Raw genomic sequence first — 25,285 nt, 5'->3', positions numbered from 1 at the left:
AGCATTCAAGGCCATTAGGGAAAGCAAAGATGATACCAAAAGACATGGTTCTTGCCCTCTGGAACTTACATTTAAGTTGTGGAGGAAAGACATACATATGAAAATAATTATCAACCTAACGTTTCAGTAAAAGCCTACTATGATAACCCAAAAACTATAGAGTGATAAATAAGACAATTAATGTTCCTGCTTGAGGGAGCTTCTCAATATGCTTGTAGGGAGAGTGAGACGAGACACACGCACATGTGCATCCCTGCGTGCATGCATAAACATACATGCACACATACATGCATTTACAAATTATAGTTGTGTACAGACCTACCTAAGGTAGCCGAGAAGACACCTCTGAGAAGGTGACATTTAAGTAGAACTTCGAAGGACATAGAGGGGGAGTCATAATCAGCAGCAAGTATTTGGTCTTCGGGCAAGAAAATGTTTACCATATTCTAGATACTAATGGAAAAATCTAGTGTGAGGAAGAACAAGAGAGGTATTGATGGAATTGAGGAGGTGGGAAGCTACCACGACAGAGAGTCTGCATTTAATCCTACCGAGAAAAGAACAAAACAGCCTGAACAAACAAAATTTGGAGGAAGTCCTAATAGTGGCTGAGGGGGCTGAATGGAGACGGGGGAGGTTGCAAAGAAGAAGGCAACTGAAACTTCTGGAAGAAGTATTTTAAAGTTGTTTTTAGGCTGATCATTAGTATTCAATTCCGTTAAGTGAATTACTTACTTCAGTTACTCATTTACCTTTAGACCTGCCATCCTGATCATTTTCACTCTGGCAGTAGAGTTTAAATATCATATACAGATAAGTAATAGGTAGTTAGCCGGAAGGCAAAATGGAGGTCTTGAGCTAACTCATCCTGTGGTTGAATGTACTTTTCAGCATGACAGGTGCTCGGTGACATGGAAGAGTAATTGCTCCAATTACTCCTATTTTCTTCTCACTTTTTTTCTCATTATGTGAGGACATTTGATAATGTGTATATTTTGCCACATTTTCTGATTCATAGGTGTTTTTATGTAGTTGCCTCTTGGAGTCACTAATATGTCTAATAACTTTGATTGGTAGTTCCAATCATTTCATTTCTGTTGCCCTGATGATCTCAGATTCGCTTTGATTTAGAATCAGGTACCATTAATTACGTATGTTGAGTCATCTCTGTGAAGAGTTCATTTGAAAGCAAAAACAAAAAACAACAACAAAAAAACCCCACCACCATCAAATAATTGAGGGATTGTTAACTGCTTCCAGTTTGAAACCAGCAAACCTTGAAAATTACAGTGACCTGGCAAGGGGGCAAGGGCCTATGTGGCATTGTCGAAATAGTTTCCTAGGCTGTCTCTGGTTGCCTTTCTGTCTTTGGATGAAGAAAGAAAAATGTGTTAGAGGCAGGGGTAATCTTTTAAGCTAAGTCATACTGAAGTACCCTATTCCTTTTTAATATATAGTGTTTGTACAATGTAGTCTTACTTTAGATTTTGCTGGTAAACACGCTGGAATCATGGCTCTCAGGCTGGGCTTTGTTAAAGTACCCTTTCCTGAGCTTTATTTTTCTTATGTTTTGAGACAAAGGGGTTGCTTTTAATAATCTCTGAAGAAATTTTGTTTGGAATGACACGGAGGATTACATTGTAGTGTTTGTGATATTGCTAAATATTTAGGTAGCTGTTTTATGTAGCCAATGTTATACTTATTGGTAAAGTTCTAGAGCAAAACAACTGGATTTTTAAAAATAGGGATAAATGTTAACTTCATTAATTAAAAATACCTTTAAAAGGTACATTACATTGGGATTATTTTTAAATTTTTTTTAAAGTTCAATTTGCCAACATATACTATAACACCCAGTGCTCACATTGGGATTATTTTTTATTGGTGATTAAGTTTTGCTATGGATTATTGCTTTCTCTGTGTCTAGTTGAAAATGGCAATACTGTATCTCTGTGAACATGAATAGCTTAGACCAGGTCATCAGGCTTAGACTTAAACCCCCTTCCCTTGCCCTAACTGCCCCCCTACCCCTGTCCTTGATCTTGGTGATTGCTGAAAGACCTAGAGGACAGTGGAGATGGTTTAGTAACAATCCAGTGCTGCCGCTGGAACATCAATTCTAGATGCAGGCTTACCTACCTCAGTGGTTAGTCAATAGAACACCTTTTATAACAGGCCCTAGTTCCCTCATAAATTGTGCTCATAACAATCATCCCCTTCCTAAAGTCACTTATTCTTGTCACTTCCATGTCTGAGTATGCCACCTGCCAGTGTCTGCGTGTCTGGATGTGTGGATTTGCATGTGTGCACTTGTCTTCTCCCAGCTCTTGACCACTCCTGTGGGACTTTGCAATCCCGAGGAAACGGGCTGGGTGATCAAGGCCAAGGTCACTGGCTATATGGGTGCAATTTCCCAGGAAAGGCCTACCTCTTGGTAGTTGTTGTCATGGGGCTCGGCAACCTTCCTCAAAGCATGGGGCCACATGGTCTGGAAATCAACCATGGGCTACTCTTCCGGTCTTATTTGTCTTGAAGAATTAAGTTGAGCCTCTGAAACTGGAGGAGGCTTTGTGTAAATCCACTGTCTACCTAATCACTGGAGTCATTTATCTCCCTCCAAGATTGGATAAATCTATTGTTGGGGAGGGCAGCAGGAGTCATTGCATAAATCTGGACAGATAGTTCAAATGAACAGAAGAAGGAGTGGCCTACAGAGGATAGAGGTCTTTGGTAAGAAGGGAATGTACTAGAAGGAGGAAGATGGCAGAAAACATTGGGCTAAGCCAGGGAAAAAAGAGTCACATTCTTTTTTTACTGTTTTGATGAGTTGGTTACTTTATAAGCCTCCTCTCCCTTTTATAGAGCTAATGCTCCTTGAAAGCTTTGCATCCTCATCCCTTTTCAAGAGAAGTAGAATTAAGGTGCTCACCTGCCCTAGTGCTGGGGTCCTGTGGGAAGTCCCCTGCCAATCCTGTTGCTGTCATTGCACATATAGCAACTGTCCTACCTGAGGGAGCCCTGAGAATAAGTGGATTTGATATAATAGTTTCAATTTTTCATGTAGAATATCCTCAAGTTCGGAAATTTTATAGACCCAAGTGAGGTGTTGCCTATGCAGTGTCACTTCTGGTTAAAAAGTCCACGGTGTTTCTAGCTCTTGTGTCAACGTGACACCAAGCTATTGATAAATTGACTTTTTTTTTCTGTTTTGCCTGAATTGACTGATGTTTGGGGCATTGAGTAGCGACAGGCTGAGACCCAAAGCTGAGCCATTAACTCCCAGATGTTCACAATTTCCAAGGAAATGTTCTATGCCTGTGGTTATTACTCACATGGCTCCTTAAACGCTCTCATCTTGGCACCTTTTGCACTTGCTGAATTCAATTTGAAGAAAGAACAGGAGAGAGAATTTTGTGGAAAGCAATTATCCTGCACTTTTGTGACCTTCATGCTTTCCCCATCATGATGAATTTTGGGACTGGTTCTTGTATCGGACAGCATGTCGCTTTTATTAGGATTTTGTTGTATGTTACAGATAACCAGTTGTATCTAATTAAACAATAATGATGGCAGTGCAAGGCATTTTCTGGGAATTAATGACCAGCTGGGAAAAGTTGATGGCTGGAGAGTCAGCAAAAGGCTATTAGCTTCAGTCTGCCATTAATCTCCAGAAATGCCCATTTGTGACGTCATTGTTGGTATTGCAAAATGAGGGTGGAAGTCAATTTCCTGATGTTTATCATGGGCTTCTGAATGACAAGTTCTCTATGTATTATCAAAAAGTTGTTCTTTTCTTCTTATTCCTCCAATTGTCCTTTCATCGTAAAATATATTTTTTATATACAGTGCGTGAAAGTGGAATTTCTTAGCTTCTATATAATGATGGGAGTTCCTTTTTTTAAAGAGTTCCAAGTTTGGGAGGTTTTCTTTAAATATTTTGGGTGGTAGAACCAGAATTGGTCTTCAGCTGTGATGCTGGAATTTGATAAGTGTCTATATTATCATAACTCTGCTCATAGCAGGAAATGGTTGCAAATGTTTTGAATAGCAGCTGTTGCTAGGAAAGATGTGCATTTCACAACGAGATTCTATGGAGTTATAGTCACATTCCTAGTAGATGAAGGGAACTCTCTGCCAGGAAAAACTGTGATGGTGTGCCTATATAATATTTTTGATTACTGCTGCTGAATGCTAGAGGAAAATAGAGAGCTGACTAAAATATTCATCACCTTCTTGCATAATTTAATGACTTATAAAGGAAGACAACAATTGCACATACAAGCCATCTATCAATAACTAGTTTTAAACTCATAATTCTAATTTAAAAGTTTTGTTGGTTTTTACACCATTTTTTTTAGCCCAACATGAAAGAAAGTTCTTAAAGGTCATTAAAATCCCAGCCAATGAGCTGGAATGCTTTGCCAAACACAGAAGCTTCAGGTCCCACTGAATACCAACCAGAAGCTGTTTATATTTTACAAACACCACAGAATTATTCTCCCGATAAGAGGGTTGCTGGTGGTATCGGTCCTTCTAAATGCATGCTAAGTGTATGCATTTGGGGGAGTAGGATGAGTCAGCATGCCATTAATCACAGCTTTAGAGGCACTGACTCACTCTTGGCAAAATGGAACGGCCTTATTGGGAAGGGTGTGAAAGAGAAAAAAAAATCCACTCTGGGGTCAGTTCCCTGTTTCTGCAAATACAGATCGAATTTGTACCCCACTCCCTTAAGTGGGTGGTTTTCAGGCTGAAGAATGTTGTGGTGGACCCTGTAAAAGCAGAACCCATGGTTTTTTTTTTTTTTTTTTTTTTTTCAGGGAGAAAGCGCTAGTTATTGACAATCTTGGTTAGGAAATCCAGAAAGGGTCTGGAAAGAAGGTGAGAGGGGCTTGGGATATATCTAAGGACAGGCCAAATTTCGTGAACCAGGTAGGTCTTTGAATCAGATCCCGTGTTGATTGTTAGGCTCTCAACTAGAATTTCTTGTGCTCATTAAGGGGTTCTGAATATCCGAAGAATATGTGCAACAGCCCCAGTTCTCTTTGAAAATCAAAGATTAAAGAGCAGCGCCCTTGAATCTTCTCTGTGACTGAGTATATGTTGCGCTAAAGTCAGGTTCTCCCGGGGAGCAGACCAAGGAAAGAAACATCAACTAAGACACTGATAATTGGGGGACATCAGCCAGTTCAACCTGCAGATATTTATATTGTATCTTAAGCTGAAACATGTGAGCGAGAGTATATGGTGTTTATTTAGATACAATACGGTTATTGACGTTAAGGCTCCTGGCCTTATTTTTTATCGGCCTTCTTATTTATTTATTTATTTATTTATTTATTTATTTATTTATTTAGGTTTTATTGTGCTCCTGGCCCAGTTTCACGCCCTTAAATTTTCGTTACACTAGCAACAGAGTTCTACGTAGTTGAGGAAGCTATTCCCAGGGCTTCGTTATTTTAAAGTCAGCCCCTAAGAATAACATCCGAAAGCCATTCAATGATTTGCTTTGCGACTTTTCTTAGGAATGTTGTTTCTTTGGTCTTCCCTGGGAGTAGATGTGATTTAAGACGTTCGCTGCTTTCATGAAGCTCTAACTCGAGTTCATTTTGTTATGTGGTGACCACAGTTCTGGATGACGCCCCCCCTGGCACACAGGAATACATTATGTTACGGCAAGATTCCATCCAATCTGCGGAATTAAAGAAAAAAGAGTCCCCCTTTCGTGCTAAGTGTCACGAAATCTTCTGCTGCCCGCTGAAGCAAGTACACCACAAAGAAAACACAGAGCCCGAAGGTTTGTGCACGCCGGCCGCGTGTTTTGCTTGTTTTCTCTCCTTCTTTCTTTCTCTTTCTTTTTGACTGTGCATTGCCCTCTGGTGTGCTGTGTGGTGGCGGGCCCCTGGCAGGTAGGAGGGCCCCCGGCGCGCCGGTGACTGTGTCGTGCGGGCTCGGAAGGGACCCTGCGTGACACAGTCCCTGGGGCGCAGCGCGCAGCAGCCTCTGCTTCTCGCCGCTGAGCCCGGTTCGGCTGCCCCATCCTGGCTGCCGACGTTGCTTGCTCCCGCAGCCAACCTCTGGCCACGTCTGGGTCCCATCACCCGGTATTCCTGAGACAGGAGTGGGCTGAGGAATGACACTTCCCAAATGACCGAGTGAGAAGATGGTTCCAAATTCTCGGGCTCTCCTCCGCTCCGTAAAGCTTCCTGCATTGTGCTTGAAGAATGCTCGCGATCTCCGTAGTCCGCTGAAGCCGGGCCTGCCGTCTCATGTAATGCACGCCCCGTTGCACTTTGCCATGGTGAAATGCATGCCTCCAGGAAACCATGAGTGGTTTGGTGGGGTTTTTTTTTTTTCTCCTTTTGCAGCTCAAGGACAGGTGTGGAAAATTCGACTTGCTGGTACTTAAAGTGGGGTCTGTAGCGTGTCCATCGCCATCCGCGCTGCGGATCTATCGCTAAAGTACCTCGTCTGTCTAGAGAGAGTATTCTTCTGTTTTCCCCTCTTTTTTTTTTTTTTTTGCACATATCAAACGGGAACATTTTTCACGTGACAAAATGTGGTCTTTGCCATTTGTGTACATTGCAACTCCCAAGGTGCCAGTTGAGAAGCCCCCTGTGTGTGCTAATTCCTCATGGTAAAACGGCCTGTGTTCCCTCCAGGGCAGATCCTAGTGATGCGGTTGACCAGGGAGTGACATTGGAAGTGACAAAATGCACCTGCCCTTTGGCAGTGGGTGTACACTTCTGCATAAATGGCGCTGGTATGATTTCTAAAAGCGACTTTGTTCCTATTTCAGGTTGCCCTTTTGCAACATTTCGGGTATCTGCCTTACAACTGTCTTTCCGACATAGAAAAACTGCCAAGTGGTTCTGTTTAAAGTTTGGTGTGGAAGGAGACGACTCCACATTGACTCTAGTCCGTAATTCTGGACTCAGTATTTTACATCTCAGAGGCCCCCTTCCCCTCACTTCCAACGAGTGTTTTAAATGTTCACTGGAAGAAAAGGAGTGGTGTACATTTTACTATGTTTGTTTATAATTCCGCATTAGAATAGAATGTTTGCCTTTGTTTCTTACCCATGCTTTGGCATCCCAGCTGTCTACTTTGGGCATGAGTTCTGATGTCAACACTTAACCCATCTGGAGATGTAGATGATGACCCTTTACAGTGAGTAAAATGAATCTTTTGGTGGTTTGGTAGAGAGGATACCAACTTGACTTTATGCTTCCATGAAACAAAAACTTTCAACGAGTGACAGTTAATTATTTATGATGCATTCCAATATTTTCTGCTTTCTTTTCTCTAAAATGACATATGTGTGTATTTGCAAGTATAAAACCAGTATCTGTGTTATAGATATAGAGTGTTTATTATATAGTCATATATGTGAAATATATATAACATAATTAAATAGATGTGTGACAGATACTATACTATTTTTCTACTCGCACATCAACCTGAAAAACAGATTTGGGTGAGAGGAAGAAAAAGAAGCGATTTGAGAAGCACCTGGTTAAATTCAGTCAAGCAATCAGAAAGTTAATTCAAATTATTTTAACAGTACTCAGACTTAAGAAAAATACAGTTGAATACATGTAAACCCCCATCCCTTTTCTTATTACAGACAATTTTGGCAGGATCTGTGAATTTTTAGAATATCACCTGGAGCATATTGTGTATACATACTGTTATGAATGTTTTCAGATATGAAAAATTCTATAGGAATGGGTAGTGGTAAAACTCCTTATTCAAGGTTTGGATAGTTTTTAGTCTGTCGTTTCATCCACACGTTGAGTGGCTGCCATCATGCTTTAATGTGACTGTCATCCTTTCAGTTGTACACTTTGATGATGGGCATTGTCTTCTTTCAGATTGAAGATTTTCCTTATCTCGCTCTCCTTCCAGGTCCTCTGGGATAGTGAAGTTAAAATTTCCCTCCTTACTACTATGGCTTATTCATAAATAGTATTAGACTCATTACAGGCTTTCTGGAATGACATTTGAATACTGTTTACACTTTTACTGTACCCCCTTCAAACGAGGTTCTCAGAAGTTAATGGCAAACCCAGACCTTGAAATGAAAACACTTGATCTCTGTACAAATTAGAGCTGTCCAGAAGATCTTAGATGGGGTGAGAGCAATCATGCTGTGGAAGCGATCTAGGATAAATAAGGAGACTCTGCCAAGAAACTAACATGCTTGCTTCATGTAGGATGCCAAAGCTCGTCATTTCCAGGAGGTGAAGGAACTGCAGATTTGGAAGGGTTCAGTGGTCACTCTGGCAACCTGGAAGATTTTTGCAAGACTGGTTTTTAAATGCTGTAAAGTACAGTCTTAAGTTTTCTCTTATAGTTGCTGTAACATGTTATTGCAATAAGTGGAAATAAAAGGCCTCTTACAAATAGAGTCTTAACTGTAAACTATATCCATACTTTGAAATATTTTATTCCCATGTGAAGCATTTTGAAGAGAGTTCCTCACATGGTTTCTGGGCCACAGCATGAGACCCTAACTGACCTTGGCTGTGGATACCTACCAGTTCCACGGCCTGTGAAGGCAATGGACAGGATGACCTCTTCTAACCAGGTGGTTTTTTATATAACCCTCAAGTGAAAAATGAAACCTTCGTTGAAATTTGGGAGGAAAATAAAAGTTTGAGTTGGGTGTTTTAGAAATGATGAAATTAGGTCAAAGAGCTTTATGTGTATTACGATAAAGTTGCAATTAATTTTTGTCTTACTGAATTGATAAAAATCGACCAACCCTTTTTCTATTATTTCAGACAAAGTCTTGGTGTTTCGTTTGATTGGTGATGTCTTTGTGAGGGCCAGATTATCCCCGTGAGACTTGGTATAGACCATTTATTTACAGTTCACAGTCATCTGTCTTTTAAAAGGTATTTTTATATCCTGTCCAGGGCACTCAGAAGCCATGTGAAACAATGCATTGAAGGATGGAACTATCCCACTGGCTTTTCAGGATACACTAAAGCCAAATCACACTTTGCCAAAAACAGGTTTCTATTTCTGAGCAGCCAATTCCAAAATAAGTTCTTTAATCTGTTCCAAACGCTTGTGATTTTGAGAGATATGATTATTTCCATAAAAACCACTTATGATGTAATCTTATGTGAGTACTGGAATTTGGCTGAAGACGCACATACAAGTATCTGAGAGTCTAATGTGGCTCAGTACCAGCAACGTTCTTTGTTATAAGAAAAGCCACATGGAGAGTGGCGGTTGTTACCAAGATCTTTTTCCTTACTGTTCCAGGAGCCTTTTGAGAAGAGAAAATACAGTCTGGTAGCTTTTATTCTTTCCTTTCATTGTGATGTGTGCCAAAATGAAATCCCTGATTTTGAGTAACTTCTGAGAGCCAGCCTATTATCCTCATACTTGTTGTTTCCTAAATGCCTGTCTCAGGGCTTTTTACAGATGTTTGAAGATTGTTCAAAGGAATCATACCAAGATATACAGGCTTGCAGGTCGATACTGTTGAAAATCTACTGAGAAAAATAAATCCTGGATTTTCAGTATTTGCTTTTAGGATTAAAAATCCTGTTTACAATAGTAAATTTGAAGGAGTCAACACAATATAGAAAAAATATTACAGAGCTCGGGGGTTTGTCACCCAGTCTTTTGATCAAGCGTTTGGCCTTTTTCTTACAGTCTTGTTTATATTTATATTCCATCTCCCTCAGGGCATCTATAACCTTTTAATTCAGAGAGGCATCCAACCATAGTGACTTTGGTTGGAGGAGAAGAGAATCTGTGCTCAAGAGTGGTGATGAAGGATGGCAGCTTTTACCAACCAAAGGAAAGCAAAATTATGTGCCAAATGTTAAGGGGGCATATTTGTAACTAGTGCCAACGACTGTTGCTCTGATGTTGGCTTGCTTTCTTTACACCCGAAAGAGAATATGTCCCCATGAATAGCATCAGTGTTTCCTAAATGGAAGGAGAGGAAGAAGGTAGAAGAATAGTAAGGCGTGTACAAAGGGAAATGTCTTTATTTTCATCCTTACTTTTTCTTCGACTTTGTTGTCTCCTGTCGTGTGTCTTCCTCATTTTTAATAATAATTGGCCTTTTGAGAAAAATGGGTCTGATACTATTTGAATTAATAGTATGATAAAAACTAAGCAACCTCTGATGCTTGACACCTTGAAAATGTCTTGACTTGCGGAAGGGATATGACGATTCCATATCTGTCCCCTTGAGGGTGAGAACTGAGAGATATTCCTATTAGAAGGACATGGAGTCATATGTTTGGGTGACTCTGAAGAGATAAAAGACTTTATTCTTAAACTTTTAATTTCGAAATAACTATGACTTAGGGTCACCTTGCCTTTTGATGTATTACCTGAAGGATGACAAAATGACACCAGAGGGTTTTCTTTGCTCATTGAAGCAAATGGCAGCTTAATTGCAGAGTCACCAGAAAGATTTTAAAACTGGTCCAAATTGAAAACAAATTAAAGCCAGAAATCTGAAGGCCTTGGTGATTAGTAATGAGTAAATACTATCTTCTTCCCAGAAGGTATTCAGATGTGTTTCTCTCGGTTGCATGTCAGCTATTTCTTAATAGACGACTTATATCCTAAAACATTAGGAGACTAGTAATGGCACATTCTCTCTTATGTCCTATTTCCCACCTACGGCAGCAAACAAAATTAAATCATATTTTGGGGATAGTTTCTACTCTCTAGAAAACTCATAATTTGATCAAGGAAGTATACTTAACAGCCAGTAATTCAATTTCAGGCCAGGATGGGCATTTATTATTCTCTTTTTAGTTACATGCATCTCAACTCACTCTCCAGGCTGGCCTTTGCAGTGGAAACTAGCAACCATTCGTTTCTAGAAAATATGATCCTCTTTTTAAAGCAACAGGCCTCCTTTCTTACCTGAACCTAGGTATTTTCATCGAGCTGGCGGTTAGGTTTTCCTGCGGTTTCCCTTTGTTAGTGTCGAAGGTAGATATTTCTCCTATATGAAGCCAACACTGATGACCCATTGCAAGTTTTTTTTTTTTTATGTTTAAAAGAACACTGCTCTGGGAAAATGCTCCAAAATATCTTTTGGATGAATGACAGTGTATGGCGATGATTTTGATTAAAAAAAAAAAATGAAGTGAAAATCTAAGTGCCGATACTTGAAAACCTCATCCAGCCATATGGGTACTGCCCCGTCAAAGCTATTATTTCTGAGTAATAGTAGTGTAGTTTAATACTATATGGCTTCTGAGGGTCTGATATCTCAGCAACTCCTCTTGTTTGTTTGTTTGATCTTCAAAGCCAGTGGATAAACCACTTAAGAAAATATGCCATTCTGACTCAGCATGGTGGGACCCAGGGAGGCTATGTTCCTTTGTCCAAAAAGACATAGCCTGAATGACTTTCAGCCATTTCCCAAAATCCAGCCGAACCCTAATGTATGAAGGCCTCGCCATGTTAAGGAGATACCCAAGATTGTGCTGTTGCCTCCGTTCTACTTTTCACTCTGTCTTTTGTTTTAAATGATAACTTGCTTGCCTGGTTGAAGAGACTGTGGGGACTGACTATACTCTCTTCCACATGTTCTTAAATAATTAGCAGATCGATATTTTCCAAATTAATGTTTCATGAAATATTGATCATACATCTATGTGAAAAGACAGATTCTGTGATCAAATGCGTGTTTCCTAAATTCCACACCACTCTTAGAGGGTCTCAATTCATAAGAATATATTAAAAGTTTTGAGGAGCCTTATGAATCAGGAATCTGACTTTGGGCAAAAATCTTCCAGCTACCAAGCACTTTTTGTTCATAATTCCTATCAACGTCCCACAAATACACTTTGGGAAACACCATGCTGGCTCCACTGAGCATCAGCTATTCCCCATCACAGCTGGGCTTTGACAAGTAATACACTTTGGGAATGAATGTTGTTCTCTATCTCTCTGCCCCCACCCTTTCCTAAGATAGGAAAGCTCCTCAAAGTGGGGTTCCATGGATCAGTGCTGGGTCTGAAATTATTTGTTTCAAGTCAATGATGAGATAAGGAGCTTGTGCCAGAATATAAACCAATGCAGTGCTTTCTTCATCAAGAAAGTATTGCTGTCTTGCTGTGAAAAATAATGTCAGTTGAATGAAATAAAAAATGTGTGTAGTGACATAGTTCACAGATCAGCACTAAGTCTGTGGACCATACTTTTGAGTGACACTGCTTTAGATTATTTAGATGATTCTCAACCTTGGCTACGCACTGGAATCACCCGAGGACCTTTGGAATAGTATTGATGCCTGAGCCCAACATCAGATCAAAACCAACCATCTAACTGATAACTTTTCCAAACAGAAACCCTGTAGAATCTCTCTTGGCAGAGGTAGTTTTAAAAAAACTCCCCAGGTGATTCTAATGTGCTAACAGGGTTGGGATCACTGCCTTAGGAAAAAATCACCTTGGCATAAGGTCTGGAGTGTGATGTCAACTGTCAATTCAGAATTCTTATCGTGCTGATTGCATGGGCCTCTTTAGGAGGTGCCCTGTGATGAGAGGGCACTGCTGAACAGCCAGCACTTATATGACCTTTAGAACTTGTGGCCATGTAAGGTATCCATCATTCTCAACACACACGCGTACGCACACATGCATGCGCACTCACACACACCCCTTTCTGTTGATTGTTTCCTTTACTGTGAGAAGCTTTTTATTTTGATGAGATTCCCAATAGTTTATTTTTTGTTTTTGTTTACCTTGCCACAGGAGACATATCTAGCAAGAAGTTGCTAAGCTGATGTCAAAGAGATCGCCTGTGTTCTCCTCTAGGATTTTAATAGTGGCCTGCCTCACATTTAGGTCTTTCATCCATTTTGAATTTATTTTTATGCGTGGCATAAGAAAGTGCTCCATTTCATTCTTCTGCATGTTGCTGTCCAATTTTCCCAACACCATTTGTTGAAGAGACTGTCTTTTTCCTGTTGTATATTCTTTCCAGCATTGTAGGTTAATTGACCATATACTTATGGGTTTATTCCTGGGTTTTCTATTCTGTTCTATTGATTTGTGTGTGTTTTTGTACTACTACCATACCATCTTGATCACTACCGCTTTGTAATGTAACTTGAACTCCGGAATTGTGATGCCTCCAGCTTTGCTTTTCTTTTCCCAGATTGCTTTGGCTATTCGGGGTCTTTTGTGGTTCCATACAAATTTAGGATTGTTCTGTGAAAAATACTGTTGATATTTTGATAGGGATTGCATTTAATGTGTAGATTGCTTTGGGTATAGACATTTTAATAACGTTTGTTCTTCCAATCCATGAGCATGGAATGCTTTTCCATTTCTTTGTGTCATCTTCAGTTGCTTTCATTGGTGTTTTATAGTTTTCAGAATACAGATCTTTTACCTCTTTGGTTAGGTTTATTCCTAGGTATCTGATGGTTTTTGATACAATTGTAGATGGGATTGATTCCTTGAATTCTTTCTGCTGCTTCATTATTGGCACACACCCCTTTCTGAAGTTCTCTTGCCTCTGCCACTCTCTGCTTTTAGATGAATTAATCAGGCTTCTCCATAGGAGCATGGTAATCTGCCACCTTGTGACCAACATCCTTTCTTGCAAGCAATTGTTGCAACATGTGTCTTCTCAAACTACAATTCAGCTTGCAAATGCAAATGGAAGAGTTTCCTGGGACAACATAGGAGTGCACTTGAAGAAGAAGATGGAGAAGAAGGGTGTATCATATGTCAGAAAAGTACTATTACTTCCTTGCTCGATTGTTCCTGCTCTCGGTGAGATTGCAAAAGTTGGTTCAAACTGCTCATGACCTGGGTGTCTGTCCCTGAGTTACACGAGAGGCTGTCATCATCAGGACATTGCCCTCTTATCATGCAGACATCACCAGCTCCTGCAGCATAAAATTCTTACAGCAGCATGTATGTGCTGAAGAATTTGACACAATCGGGAGATTTTAATTGCTATCCATGTTTCTAAATCCTGCCTAGCCCTGTATACTACATTGATTCGTATTCATTTGTTGTACTCTACAGCATTTCTTAGTGTGCTCCAGAATACGCAGCTTGAATAATGCCCATGGGAAAGTGCGGAACAAGAGGTATAATATCCTGCATTTTATCAACACTTACCCTTGTCTTGCTTCACAGCTGATATCCACACTCACTCCAACACATCAAAATCACATGTCCACTTCCAGCCATGTGCTAGCATATTTCTACTTACGAGCCCCAGCTATTTTAAGATATATATTCTTGGAACAGCTCCAGGTCATCCTTCAAGCCCATCCAGCTTTGGAAGCGACAAGTGTATGTTGGCTGGAAGACCAGATCTCCACAGAAGAAGGGAAAAAGCACAGTTCCACTTAGCTGCTTCTCCATATGAGAACACTGTGCGAAGCAACCTTAGAGGCATCATCACAAAATCCCTGTACGGTAGGGGCTGCTACCAACAGTTTATAGATAAGCAAACTAAAGTACGGAAAGGTTAAGTCACTTCCCTGTTAAATGACAGGAATTGATTTGAACCCCATTTTTCTGCCCTCTGAAGCCCATGCCCCTTTCTCTCCATGGCCTCTCCACATGCTCCATTTTTACCATCTTGCCTTCCATGTGAGTTTATTGTCTAACAGCAATTTAAGTGCAGAAGAGACATGTTAGGTTTAAAGGACTAAAATGCTATCCACACTCCATTCTCAGGCTATGCTATGAAAAGGAGTTGCCATATGTGGAAGGAACTCAGGAAGTATTTGTTAATTCCGTGGGCCTAGAGTTGGATGTAGTGCAGCACTCAAAAGAAGTAGGTGAAATGTCCCTTAGCTTTAAGGGTGTGATGACTTCATCTAGGACACACCAAAAAAGAAGAGAGTGATTAGCTCTCTCTCTCTATTCTCTCTTCAGTGAATAGCTTAATTCACTTTGAATGCGATAAAACTGTCCTTAGGTAGAAAACATACACAGGTTACTTGGCCTCATCTCCTTTCTTTAAGTCGGGAGATGCTTTTCACCTGTAATGGTAGAAATGAGGAAAGGTCATTTCGAAGTATTTTTTTTTTCATTTCGAAGTATTAAACAGCTGATTGTATTGCTGAATTTTTTCTCAGCTCAGTAAAATTGCCACCATTGACAGGAATGTTATTAAGACTTGCCCAATTCCATAAGATTAGGTATTACCTGGAGGTCTGGATATTAGCAATGAATTCTCTTTCATCACTTGTTGGAGCCCTACTCTCTAGCCTCAGGTAAATGATAATAAAAACAGTAATTGACAATTATCCAGAATTTACTATGTGCCAAGAATTTTACCTAACACTAATTCTCACAACAGTCCTTGGAGGCAAGTAGGTATTTTTTTTTCTCTCTGTATTATGAATGGGGAAACCAAGAGTCAGGGAAGTGAAATAACTTGTCCAATGTCACCCGAGTGGGCAGTGGTAGAGCCAATATTCTAATGCTGCCTGTCTCACTCCTAAGACCGTGGTCTCTCAATTACAAGAGACTATATCTCATAACAAGGCTGAACCTAGAAATTACTTCCATTTTGTTCTCCAGTTACTCCAGTGTCCTCTTATTGAGACAAATTGCTGTATATACTATGTAAGCAGGAGGGACCTTGTGCCTGCCGTCGGAGAAACAATAGACTTAAAAGGTGCCCTGCTCTTCAGAGAAAAGAGAAACAGCTAGATTTAACTTTAAAATATTTACAGGACAAATTCTCATCAAATTTGACTTGGTCAAAATGCTTTATATCTTGCAGTATCAGAATTCAGATTTATTCCCTGAGCTGGTATATGTTTATTTAGCTGCAGGCCAGATCTTAATCCCCCAGGCCAACTGACCTCCCACCTCAAAACATTGTCTCACAAAATATCTGTTGCCATAAGTCCCTGGATGATAAAACCTTCATTACAAGGTGAGAACTGACTTAAGGCATGTGAAGAAAAAGTCCTTCCAAACTGGGTTGGGTCACTGTCAAGATATTGTTCTGTGTGACTTTGACAAGGAGCAAGATTGCGTGAAATGGTCCATTTCCCTCCAGAAGCATGAAGAAGTAGGTCTCAGGAATTTGTGTGATACCTTCTTCTCAGGACATTCTATAGTGTGCTTTGGTGAGATGCTTCGCTATCAATTTTTAACATCTTTTATATGCCAGGCACTTCAGATTTATTATTGTTAATCTTCCCAACCCATGAGGTAGGTGTCATCAGTCTTCAAGGGCACAGTGGGGGAAACTGGAGTGCAGAGAGATGAAATAACTTCCTCAAAGTCATACAACTAATAAGTGTCTTAATTGGGATTTGAAGCCAAGTCTTTTTCTCTCCCAAGCCTGGTTGGTTTCTTCTACGTTGTGCTGTCTCAGCTTGTTCTATACCATGACCTCTGACTCCCCCTTTTCAGGTACAAGGCATGAGAAAAGAGCTCAGCACTATCCTGTCCACTGCTGGTGACAGGTGCTGTTTGGAAGAAAACTCTAGAGCTGTCTTTAACCACCCAACAGAGGACATGTACCCAGTGCATCCCCTGGGAGGTGTGTCATGTGTTTCTCTACAACCTAGTTTGAATGCTGGTCTAAGCAGGAGGCCAGGGGTTAAACAAAGCACTATCTTTGAGATTTATCACATGTTTTTTGTTTTTAACTTTTGTTTTGTTTTGTTTTGAAATTTTCACTGCCTTCTTTGAATTTGGATAATCTTTCATGCACCCTCTTCTTTCCTTCTGGACTTTATTATTTAAATGGAAGTATAGTTGACATACAATGTTATATTAGTTCCAGGTGTACAACATGGTGAATTCACAGTTCTGTACATTATTTAGTGCTTACTACAATAAGTGCAATCACCATCTGTCACTGTGTGTTATTACAATATTGACGTTTCCTGTGCTATACTTTTCATCACCCAGATTTCTTTACTTATTGATTCATTTTTATTGAGGTATAATTGACACACAATGTTACATTAGGCTCAGATGTACAACATAGTGATTTGACAACTCTATACATTATGCTGTGCTCACAAGTGTAGGTAGCATCTGTTACCATACAATGCTATTACAGTATCATTGGATTTTTCACACATTCTTGTCCTTTGTTCCCTATATTCATGTCTACTAACTGTAGGTCATTTTTCTTGTAGTACTTCCTTAAAAGAAACAATGCTTCAGAGCCATAGTTTTCCTCATGGAGCCACTAGACCATAAAGCAGCCTTAACTGGTTGTGCCATGAGCCACCTCCCCAAGAAAAGAGAAAGGGTGATGTATGGTTCTAGGAGTGCCATGTTTCTGAGGTGGGATCCACACAGATAAAGCCCATTTTGAGACCATCCATCTTGAGCATTCCCAGTGGGAACTCAGGGGTTCCATTCTGATGCTGGATTTTTGCAACCACCTTGGAGGAGAGCAATCTTGTGTGCCAAAGGTGGCCCCCCTTTTAGAGTAGTCTATCTGTAGATACAGGGAGATTACAGGGACAGACATGTCTGTAATGGGGTTATTTGTCTTTCTGTCCCTCTCTCCTGGATCTGGTGCAGAGCCTTGACTGAGGACCTCCATGTAGCCAGAGCTGTCCGGATTCAACTCAATCAGAAATCTGCCATTGTCCTTTACGGTGACACTGTTGACTTTGCCCCTTCCAGAAACACAGCAAACTGGGACAAGTGAAATGTGCCCCTTGTGGTTGCTAATTGCCATTCGAAAATGGTGTGAGCCCACGCATGCATGCACACACACACACACACACACACACATATGCACATCTCTAGTTAAAATAGCTTATTGAGAAAAACACAGACAAATAGTAGAGCTCACGTGGTCCCTCTACTGGAGCCCTTTCTAGGAGACAGCCAGCCCAGCAATGCACAGCCTAATCACAGACCTCTGTGGGATAATGTGGACTCAAGCAGGCCATTCACAGTGAGGCCATTTGTCTAGCAGGCTGCCTCAGGCTGTGAACAAAATCTCTTTCTTTTCATGCAACAAGGAAGGAACAAAGGACATTTCAAAAAGTAAGGGTAATAGACACTTCCAGCTACTTACTTTTTCTCTTTTGTTCCTTCTTCTGCCACTTTTCCTCTATAATCACTTGATTTTTCTCCAAGAGGATAGCATTTTGGATCCGTGTTAGAAGGTTCACGAACTGATTCAGTAAATTTCTAATTGGCATGCATGGTTAGCTGTTCACTTAGTGGATAATTGGCTAAATATATCCAGAATATTTACTGAGGGAGGAAAAAAAATCCCCAAAGCAAATCAGGATAGTTTGGGAACCTTTTATTTTAGGGCAGCTATTTCTTTGGGAGCAGTTACCAGTGTTTTAAAAGAGGTCTGTCTCCCTTCCCAATTAGGACTCCATTTAAACATACATCCTTTATTACATCCCTACAGAATAAGCTTTGTTAAAATAGATGCCATAGGCAGAGCAGTGTCTGTCAACAATAAATATTCAATAACATTTATTATCAGTTACTTCAAATAACCAATTTTGATATTCTGAGTTCAACCAGCCATTTGCCCTAATTCTAGACAGCAAGTGACAGACAACACTCTCAGTCACCATTAGCAGAATTAATACATTTGCCGATAGAAACTTATTGTGTTATACAAGCCAAGAATTTTGCTGGTTATTAGGCACAGCATTGAATAGGGGCACTCTCTGCCCTTGAGGAGGAAAGACTGGAAGGGAAGGCAGACTGAACTAGTCTATCAGTTAGTTCTTTGCATTTTAAGTCATCCTAAAACAGGCTTAAAACAGGAACAATTTTTTTCTTTCTAATCGTCTGTAGGCTGGCTAGGTCTGCTGTATAGGTTTTGCTGCTCTAGACTGAGTTCATGCATACATTTGTGGTCAGCCGCTGAGTCAGGATGGTTTGATGGTTCTAGGATGGGCTCATCTAGGACAACTCTGCTCCTGCACATGTTTTCAACTGAAGTCCTGTGAACCCATTTTTATGTTTCATTCGTTTATTCATTTAACACTTACCAAGCAACTTTTACATATCAGAAACTACAGGGTCCTGCCTTCAAATGGCTCAGGAATGAGTTCCAGGTTGGTGGCAGACAAGCCACCCATGGCATGGTATTAAAACCCAAGAGCAGAAGAGATCCCCTAGGGAGGGAAAATAGGCAGAGAAGCGAGCCCTGGAGCATACCAGTATTTGAAGGTGCTGTAGAAGAGACTCCCAGAAGTAAAAGAAAGGAAAAAAGGAGAATAAGGTGCTGAGGAAGCCAAGGGAAGAGTAAGCTTTAAGAAGTAGAGATAGATTAGTGGAGCAGAATGCAGTGTGGAGGTACTAATTTATTGTAAGCCACTCATATATTCCTTTTTTTAGGAGTAGGAGGGGCAGAAGAAGAGGGAGAGAGAGAACCCTAAGCAGGCTCCATGCTGGATGTGGAGCCTGACATGGGGCTCGATCTCACACCCTGAGATCATGACCTGAGCCAAAATCAAGAGTTGGACACTCAACCAACTGAGCCACCCAGGTGCCCCAAGCCTCTTATATATCCCTTTTAACATCTAGATTTTGTGGCCCAATTCATTTCAATATAGAACAGGTATCTCTCCACTTCTCTCACGCTAGTAAATAACTGGCATAAACCACTGAAGTACACTTGGTTAGAATGATTCCTGATAGGATGGGGTGAGGAGGAATTATATCATACCTGTTATTCCTTTAGCAGTAGGTCTTTATAAAGATGTCATTGATTTTTCTTCTCCATAATGCATCTAAAGTTTTAAGTCTTTGCCAAGACTGATTTATTCTTTTGTTGTTTGTCCTTTTTAACGTAGTTAAGTTTGCTCAATATTTTTTAATAGCCTCAAAATATTGGACCACTGGGAATTCAAATTAAAAGTAAATTGCCTCTTGAGTTCAGTATTTAAAAACAGATATACTTTGGAGTTATATTAATATGCTGCAATCAAGGATGACATTATGTGAGTTTCCAATAAAGCACGTTTTCTGCCAACTTTACAAACATGTGCATTTTTGCTAGACTATGGAAATTGATTCCTTGTCTAGCAGGGAAGGTTTCTTGCTGAATCAAAGAGCTAATGTTTAAAAAGAACAAATACACAGTTTTGTGGTAAAGAACTGTTGAGTTGACAATATGATATCGAGTCTATATATTTGAGCTGAGTTCTCACCTAGGATTTGCGAATTTGGATCCCAAGGAAATGTTAACTTCCCATGCAAAACTGGACAGCAGTTTTCGGTATAGGGTGTCCCCTTGTCCAAGGTCAAATAAGTCTTCCTTAGTGGTCTCTAGAGAGTCAAAAGAAGCTTTGTGTTTCTAGGATGAGAAAAGAAAATTTCAATTAACTTTTCATGGTGCAGGCTGATCCACAGGGTTTTGGGGGAAAAGTTTGTTTTGAAAGAAGCCTTGTACTTGGCTCACCCCTTAATTAAGACTATATTAGGCAGCTACTCATTTCTAAACTAAGATCAGAGGCTATAGTTACTAAACCCTTTTTGTTCAGTACCCTTTTTACCAAGACAGGAAAATGTATAAAATACTGCATTCATGCACCTACCCCTATCAGCATTCAACTTTCCTTCCTGCATCTCAATTTAATCTGTGCTGAGACAGCAATCTGTACCATAAAATGTGGGTGGGGTCTCAGTAGTGGAACAAGGAGGCTAACCAAGGAGACTATATATCTCTATGGCTTGTCAAACCATTTGGTACCTGTCAACCTTTTCTCCCTGTCTGCTGGCCTCGAGAAAGGGCTTTAAAGAGGAAGGAGCTATATCTGTGCACACAGGAGGAAGAAGGTTCGATTTAACACATAATGTGAACTTTGTCTTCTCTCCTGTTTAGTATCATTCCCGCTGGCTGTACAGGAGTGAACACTGGAAAAATCAGAAATGGACCCACACCCCTAGAGTACTCCAAGTGGTAGTATCCATCATCCTTGTGCACTGGTGCCTAATTTTTTCTACATGGAGGATCTAAACAAATCAGCCAACACATTCCAATACTTGGTAATGAATGACACTGGATTAAAAATGATATCAAATTAATGTGGGAAACCAAGTGAGAACCCAGTGGGTATATTTTTTAATGCTTCTATCCTGCTATAAGAAGTAGTTGACATAACTATTTTTTTATTCGGTCATGTCATGCCAGGCTCCGTGTTGAGCTAGAATAGGGATTCTCAACCTTGGCATTCCTGACCTTTGGGGCCAGATAATTATTTGTCTTCAGGGGCTGTCCTGGACTCCACACACTAGATGCTAGTAGCATTCCCCAGAGTTGTGACAAAAACTGTCTGTCAACATTGCCAAATGTCCCATGAGGAGAGACATCCCCTGTGAAGAACCACTGGGCTATATAACAACAATGTAAATAAGAAAGATACGGTCTACAAATTACTCTTTCTTTAAGAGCCAGTCCAAATGCTTCCATTTAATATGACCAGTGTTCTGCTTCCTTGGAGAACTTAATCCAAATTCTGCGTCACCCCTCCCAATCTTTCCCCCACCTCTCCAAAAGCTTTTCAAGTTTTGTAAAGTATTTAGAAGACATTTCAGTAAAATTGAATGCAGTTATTTGGTAGAAGAAAACTTAGGCCTCTGGTTAAACTAATGATTCCATGGTCATTCATTGAGTACCTACTTGGTTTTTCCTGGAGTCTTCTCTGGGAGATCTGGACGTATAAAAAGTAGTGTAAATCAGTTTGTGTAAAGGGCCCAGGCTCAACTACAACCTACTTCAGAAAGTTCTTTTCATTGTGGTCCTTTTAGAAAGCTTCTGTTCAGTCCACTCTCTTCAGCAGAGCTGATGATGAGCAGAGGTGAAAGTATTCCTAAATATTTTCTTTTACATGTTTTCATATATAGTTGATAATTCAAAAAGTTTTGAACATTAAATCTAACCATTAAGACTCAACTAACGTTGGCTGCACTGGGCTTGTTGCTTCCCTTGGGGTCCTTAAAACAACCCTAGAAGATGTACTATCAACTTTTCCCTTTATCCTCTTGGTTCCTTTTTCAGCAACAAACATGAGATCAGGAAAAAAGGAATTTTGTGAAGCCTTGCATAATATTTTAGGGGATATACAGAAATTAAACTCATCAAAGTTCAGAAAAATTAATATTCTAAAGGACAAAGAACAGAATTAAATTTACCTCTCAGCTAACTTAATTTTTTTTTCAAAAGCATTTGTGGTTTATCTAGTTCCTGTTTTTTAGCTTTGCTTTTATTCCCTTATCATAGTAAAGTGCCCCTGGTGGGTTATATAACTTTGGACAAGATCCCTTCCTTCCTTGGGCCTCTGTATCTTTTTCTGTAAAATGAAAACAAAAATAGATTGAATATGTACTGATTTCTCTTCTTGTTTTAAATATCTCAGATATATAAAATAAGAGTCAGTAGGTTCCTAGGTTTCCTAACAGATTTATGTATAGTCAGGATGGAACTTGGATTAATAGATATTGCCAAAGTGTATGATTTCATAAGTCTCAAGTGTTTGCTACCTTCAAGTGGGCCATTCATGGATCAAAAGCTAGAGCACTCCATGGTCTATATGCCGATGGCCATGGGCTTTTCCTTTTCCAGATTCTTGCTAAAGCTGGTGATCTTGATTCTGGGCTAGCTTTGAGAAGAATGAAGCCTAGGCATGGACTGGGGTAGGGATAGGGAGGAGTAACATTTTCTGAGTACTTGACTGTCTTCATGTCAAAAATTAATTCATATGATCAAATTAGCTAACTTGCCCAATATCACACCATTAGAAAATGGGGTAATTGAAGTTCAAACCTGAGTGTGCTGCTTAAGCGGTGCTCTGCTTTCTCCATGATGGGGGGCTTTCAGGACCCACCTAGAAGAGGTGACCCGTTAACTCCTCCCTTTAGTTCTTCTAAACTGGACCTCAGGGACCTAATGTGGTCATGGCCCTCATGTAAAGAACCTCATATTTGTACCATCTTGTGGAGAAGTGCTTTGGAGCAAAGAGGATCCCTTCACACAGACAGTCAAAAGCTGGGAGCAGAGAGAATGGTTGGTTGGTTGGTTGGTTGGTTGATAGGTTGGTAGGTTGGTAGGTTGGTAGGTAGACCAGCACAGCTTGCCAGCCACTGGACTTCACACCTCTGTTTCCTGGCTCAGAATCATAGGCATCAAACTTCACATCACTCCTCAACTTCCCATCCCTCATAAATGCCAGGGGCTGTCCTGGCATTTATGCTCTCCTTGCATCCCCTTCCGTCTCTTCCAGACACATGGTGAGCATATGCAGGAGGTGCGGGAGAGGCTCTGTTCAGAAAGTAGCCAGGTATTCTTTCATTTCTCCCTCCCTGTTTCATTTTGAACCCCACTGTTTCATTACAATTTCCCCTGTGGAGAAGCAGAAGTACATAGAGGCAGGGGGACTTGCACACGTCAAATTTTACCATCCATCTACTCCCATGTTTTCCTGTTTCTGCTGGAAATTGAATAACAACCCATATCCTCCCAGTGTGTAAACTAATTCTGGGTGAGCATTAGGTATAATGGTGGGACGTTTATTCACCTAACTAAGTTTTAGAGTCTTCAGAATGACCCAGTTTTCTTCCAGATGACAGCCTATCATCCAGAGAACCAGCACCACTCCTCTGTGAGCACCACACCTGCTCTGATATTCCTACAACTGTTCCGAATGCTGGTGGTTTCAGGGACAGAGGAGTTTAAGGAATGGTTAGAAAACCAGAGTGACATGCCAGGTTGATTGGAAATGAGAGAACCTTGGGGAAAATCACCTCAAGGCGGGCTCTCTAATCTTATGTCTCCTCCCTACTGTCTCCAGCACCTTGCATTGGCCCGGGAGCAGCAGTAACCATAGCCGCTATTTGTTTGAAGGCCCATCCAGGCCAAGTAAATGCCATGTCAAGTTTCTCTGATATCTCTATCAATCCTTTAATGTAGGCATATTTTATCCCAATTTTATACCTCAGGTAACTGAGGCTCAGAGAGTTGAGGTGAGGCAGAACTAGAGAAAAGTAGGTACTTAAAAATACATTTTTTAAAAAGATTTTATTTATTTATTCATGAGAGAGAGAGAGAGAGAGAGAGAGAGAGAGGCAGAGACACAGGCAGAGGGAGAAGCAGGCTCCATACCAGGAGCCCGATGTGGGACTCGATCCCGGGACTCCAGGATCATGCCCTGGGACTTAGGCAGGCGCTAAACCTCTGAGCCACCAAGGGATTCCCTTAAAAATACAATTTGATTTGAATTTTGAACGACAAGGGATCTAAACTGCTCTTCTGATATGTCAGCCTCTCCATCTGAGGTATCACCTAGGTTGGTGACTTGAATTGTTGATTAAGATGTGACTACATTTAAATGTGTATTTTTTATATACAAAATAATTTTCTCTAGAGTAATAGGTGTACTAGATGCATAAAACTCTGCTTTAGTAAATCTCTTATTAGCTCTAAAGATAGTAGCTGCATACATATGCATTCAAATCTGTTTGTCCATAAATAGCAAATCTGATTTGAGTATCTTCATCTCTGGACTTTAAAAAAATCCCTGAAGATCTTTCCATTTTCTTTCACCATGGACGTCATCCCTGTAAGTTCGAAGTCAGTCAGGTTCAAAATTCTTAAAAGCCTTGCTCAAATCCAACCTTAGCTTTTGCTTTCCCAGATCTGTTCCCAACACTCCTACTCAGAGGCCTCTTGGGATTAGTCTGTCCTTATTGATTTCCCTCCCTGTTAGGCCTTACTACTGCCTGCCGAAGAATAAAGGGTTTTGTCTTCCCAAAGAGAGCAGGACCTGTGTCTTCCTCCTGGCACGTAGTAGGCACAAGTTCTCCATTGAAGACTGCAATGTTGCTATGTTAGAGATGAAGCAGCGTGGCATATCAAGTAAATAGAACCTTCTGCTACCTCTCGATGCACAAAAGAATACTTCTCAGCATTGGAAAATACTATGTGTTACGCAAGGCTATTAAGGGCATGTTTGTCTTACTAGCAAGAGGCTTTCACAGAATGTGTTGTACAATAACGTCTGTCTCTTGAGTGCTATTTTACCTTAATGGAAATTTTAAAATGCAGAGTGAACAATAGATTGATTACTTTATCAAGGCAATTAGACTCCACATAGAATTTGCTTGCAGGTTACTTCAGGTTAAAAACATTTGGGTTGCTGATTGTATTTTTTTTGTATTTTTAATTCTCTGCTGTGAGAATCCACTCATATATATCATTTTCTCCTAGTGCCTTCTGCTGGGTGCAATTAACTACAGCATAAACCACTGTACATGACATCCTACAGGCCCTTCAGGATTTGTCTTCACCAGTGTGTTCA

General features: G+C 40.4%; 1 protein-coding gene across 5 annotated transcripts in view; it reads left to right on the top strand.

The window, feature by feature from the left end:
* Positions 1-25,285, top strand: part of FGF13 (fibroblast growth factor 13) — a 510,479-nt gene that overhangs the window by 308,116 nt on the left and 177,078 nt on the right. For 3 of the 5 annotated variants that reach the window (XM_072744128.1, XM_072744127.1, XM_072744126.1), the window contains exon 3: positions 5,630-5,797. The exons of the other annotated variants lie outside the window; for them this stretch is intronic. In XM_072744128.1, the coding sequence (XP_072600229.1) occupies positions 5,630-5,797 (168 nt within the window). The remainder of the gene's footprint in view (positions 1-5,629; positions 5,798-25,285) is intronic. 5 annotated transcript variants of the gene reach the window in all.

Source organism: Vulpes vulpes, chromosome X (assembly GCF_048418805.1).
Source record: "Vulpes vulpes isolate BD-2025 chromosome X, VulVul3, whole genome shotgun sequence".
Taxonomy (NCBI): domain Eukaryota; kingdom Metazoa; phylum Chordata; class Mammalia; order Carnivora; family Canidae; genus Vulpes; species Vulpes vulpes.
Note: the sequence above shows the minus strand (reverse complement) of the source record. Positions and strands in the feature narration are given on the sequence as shown.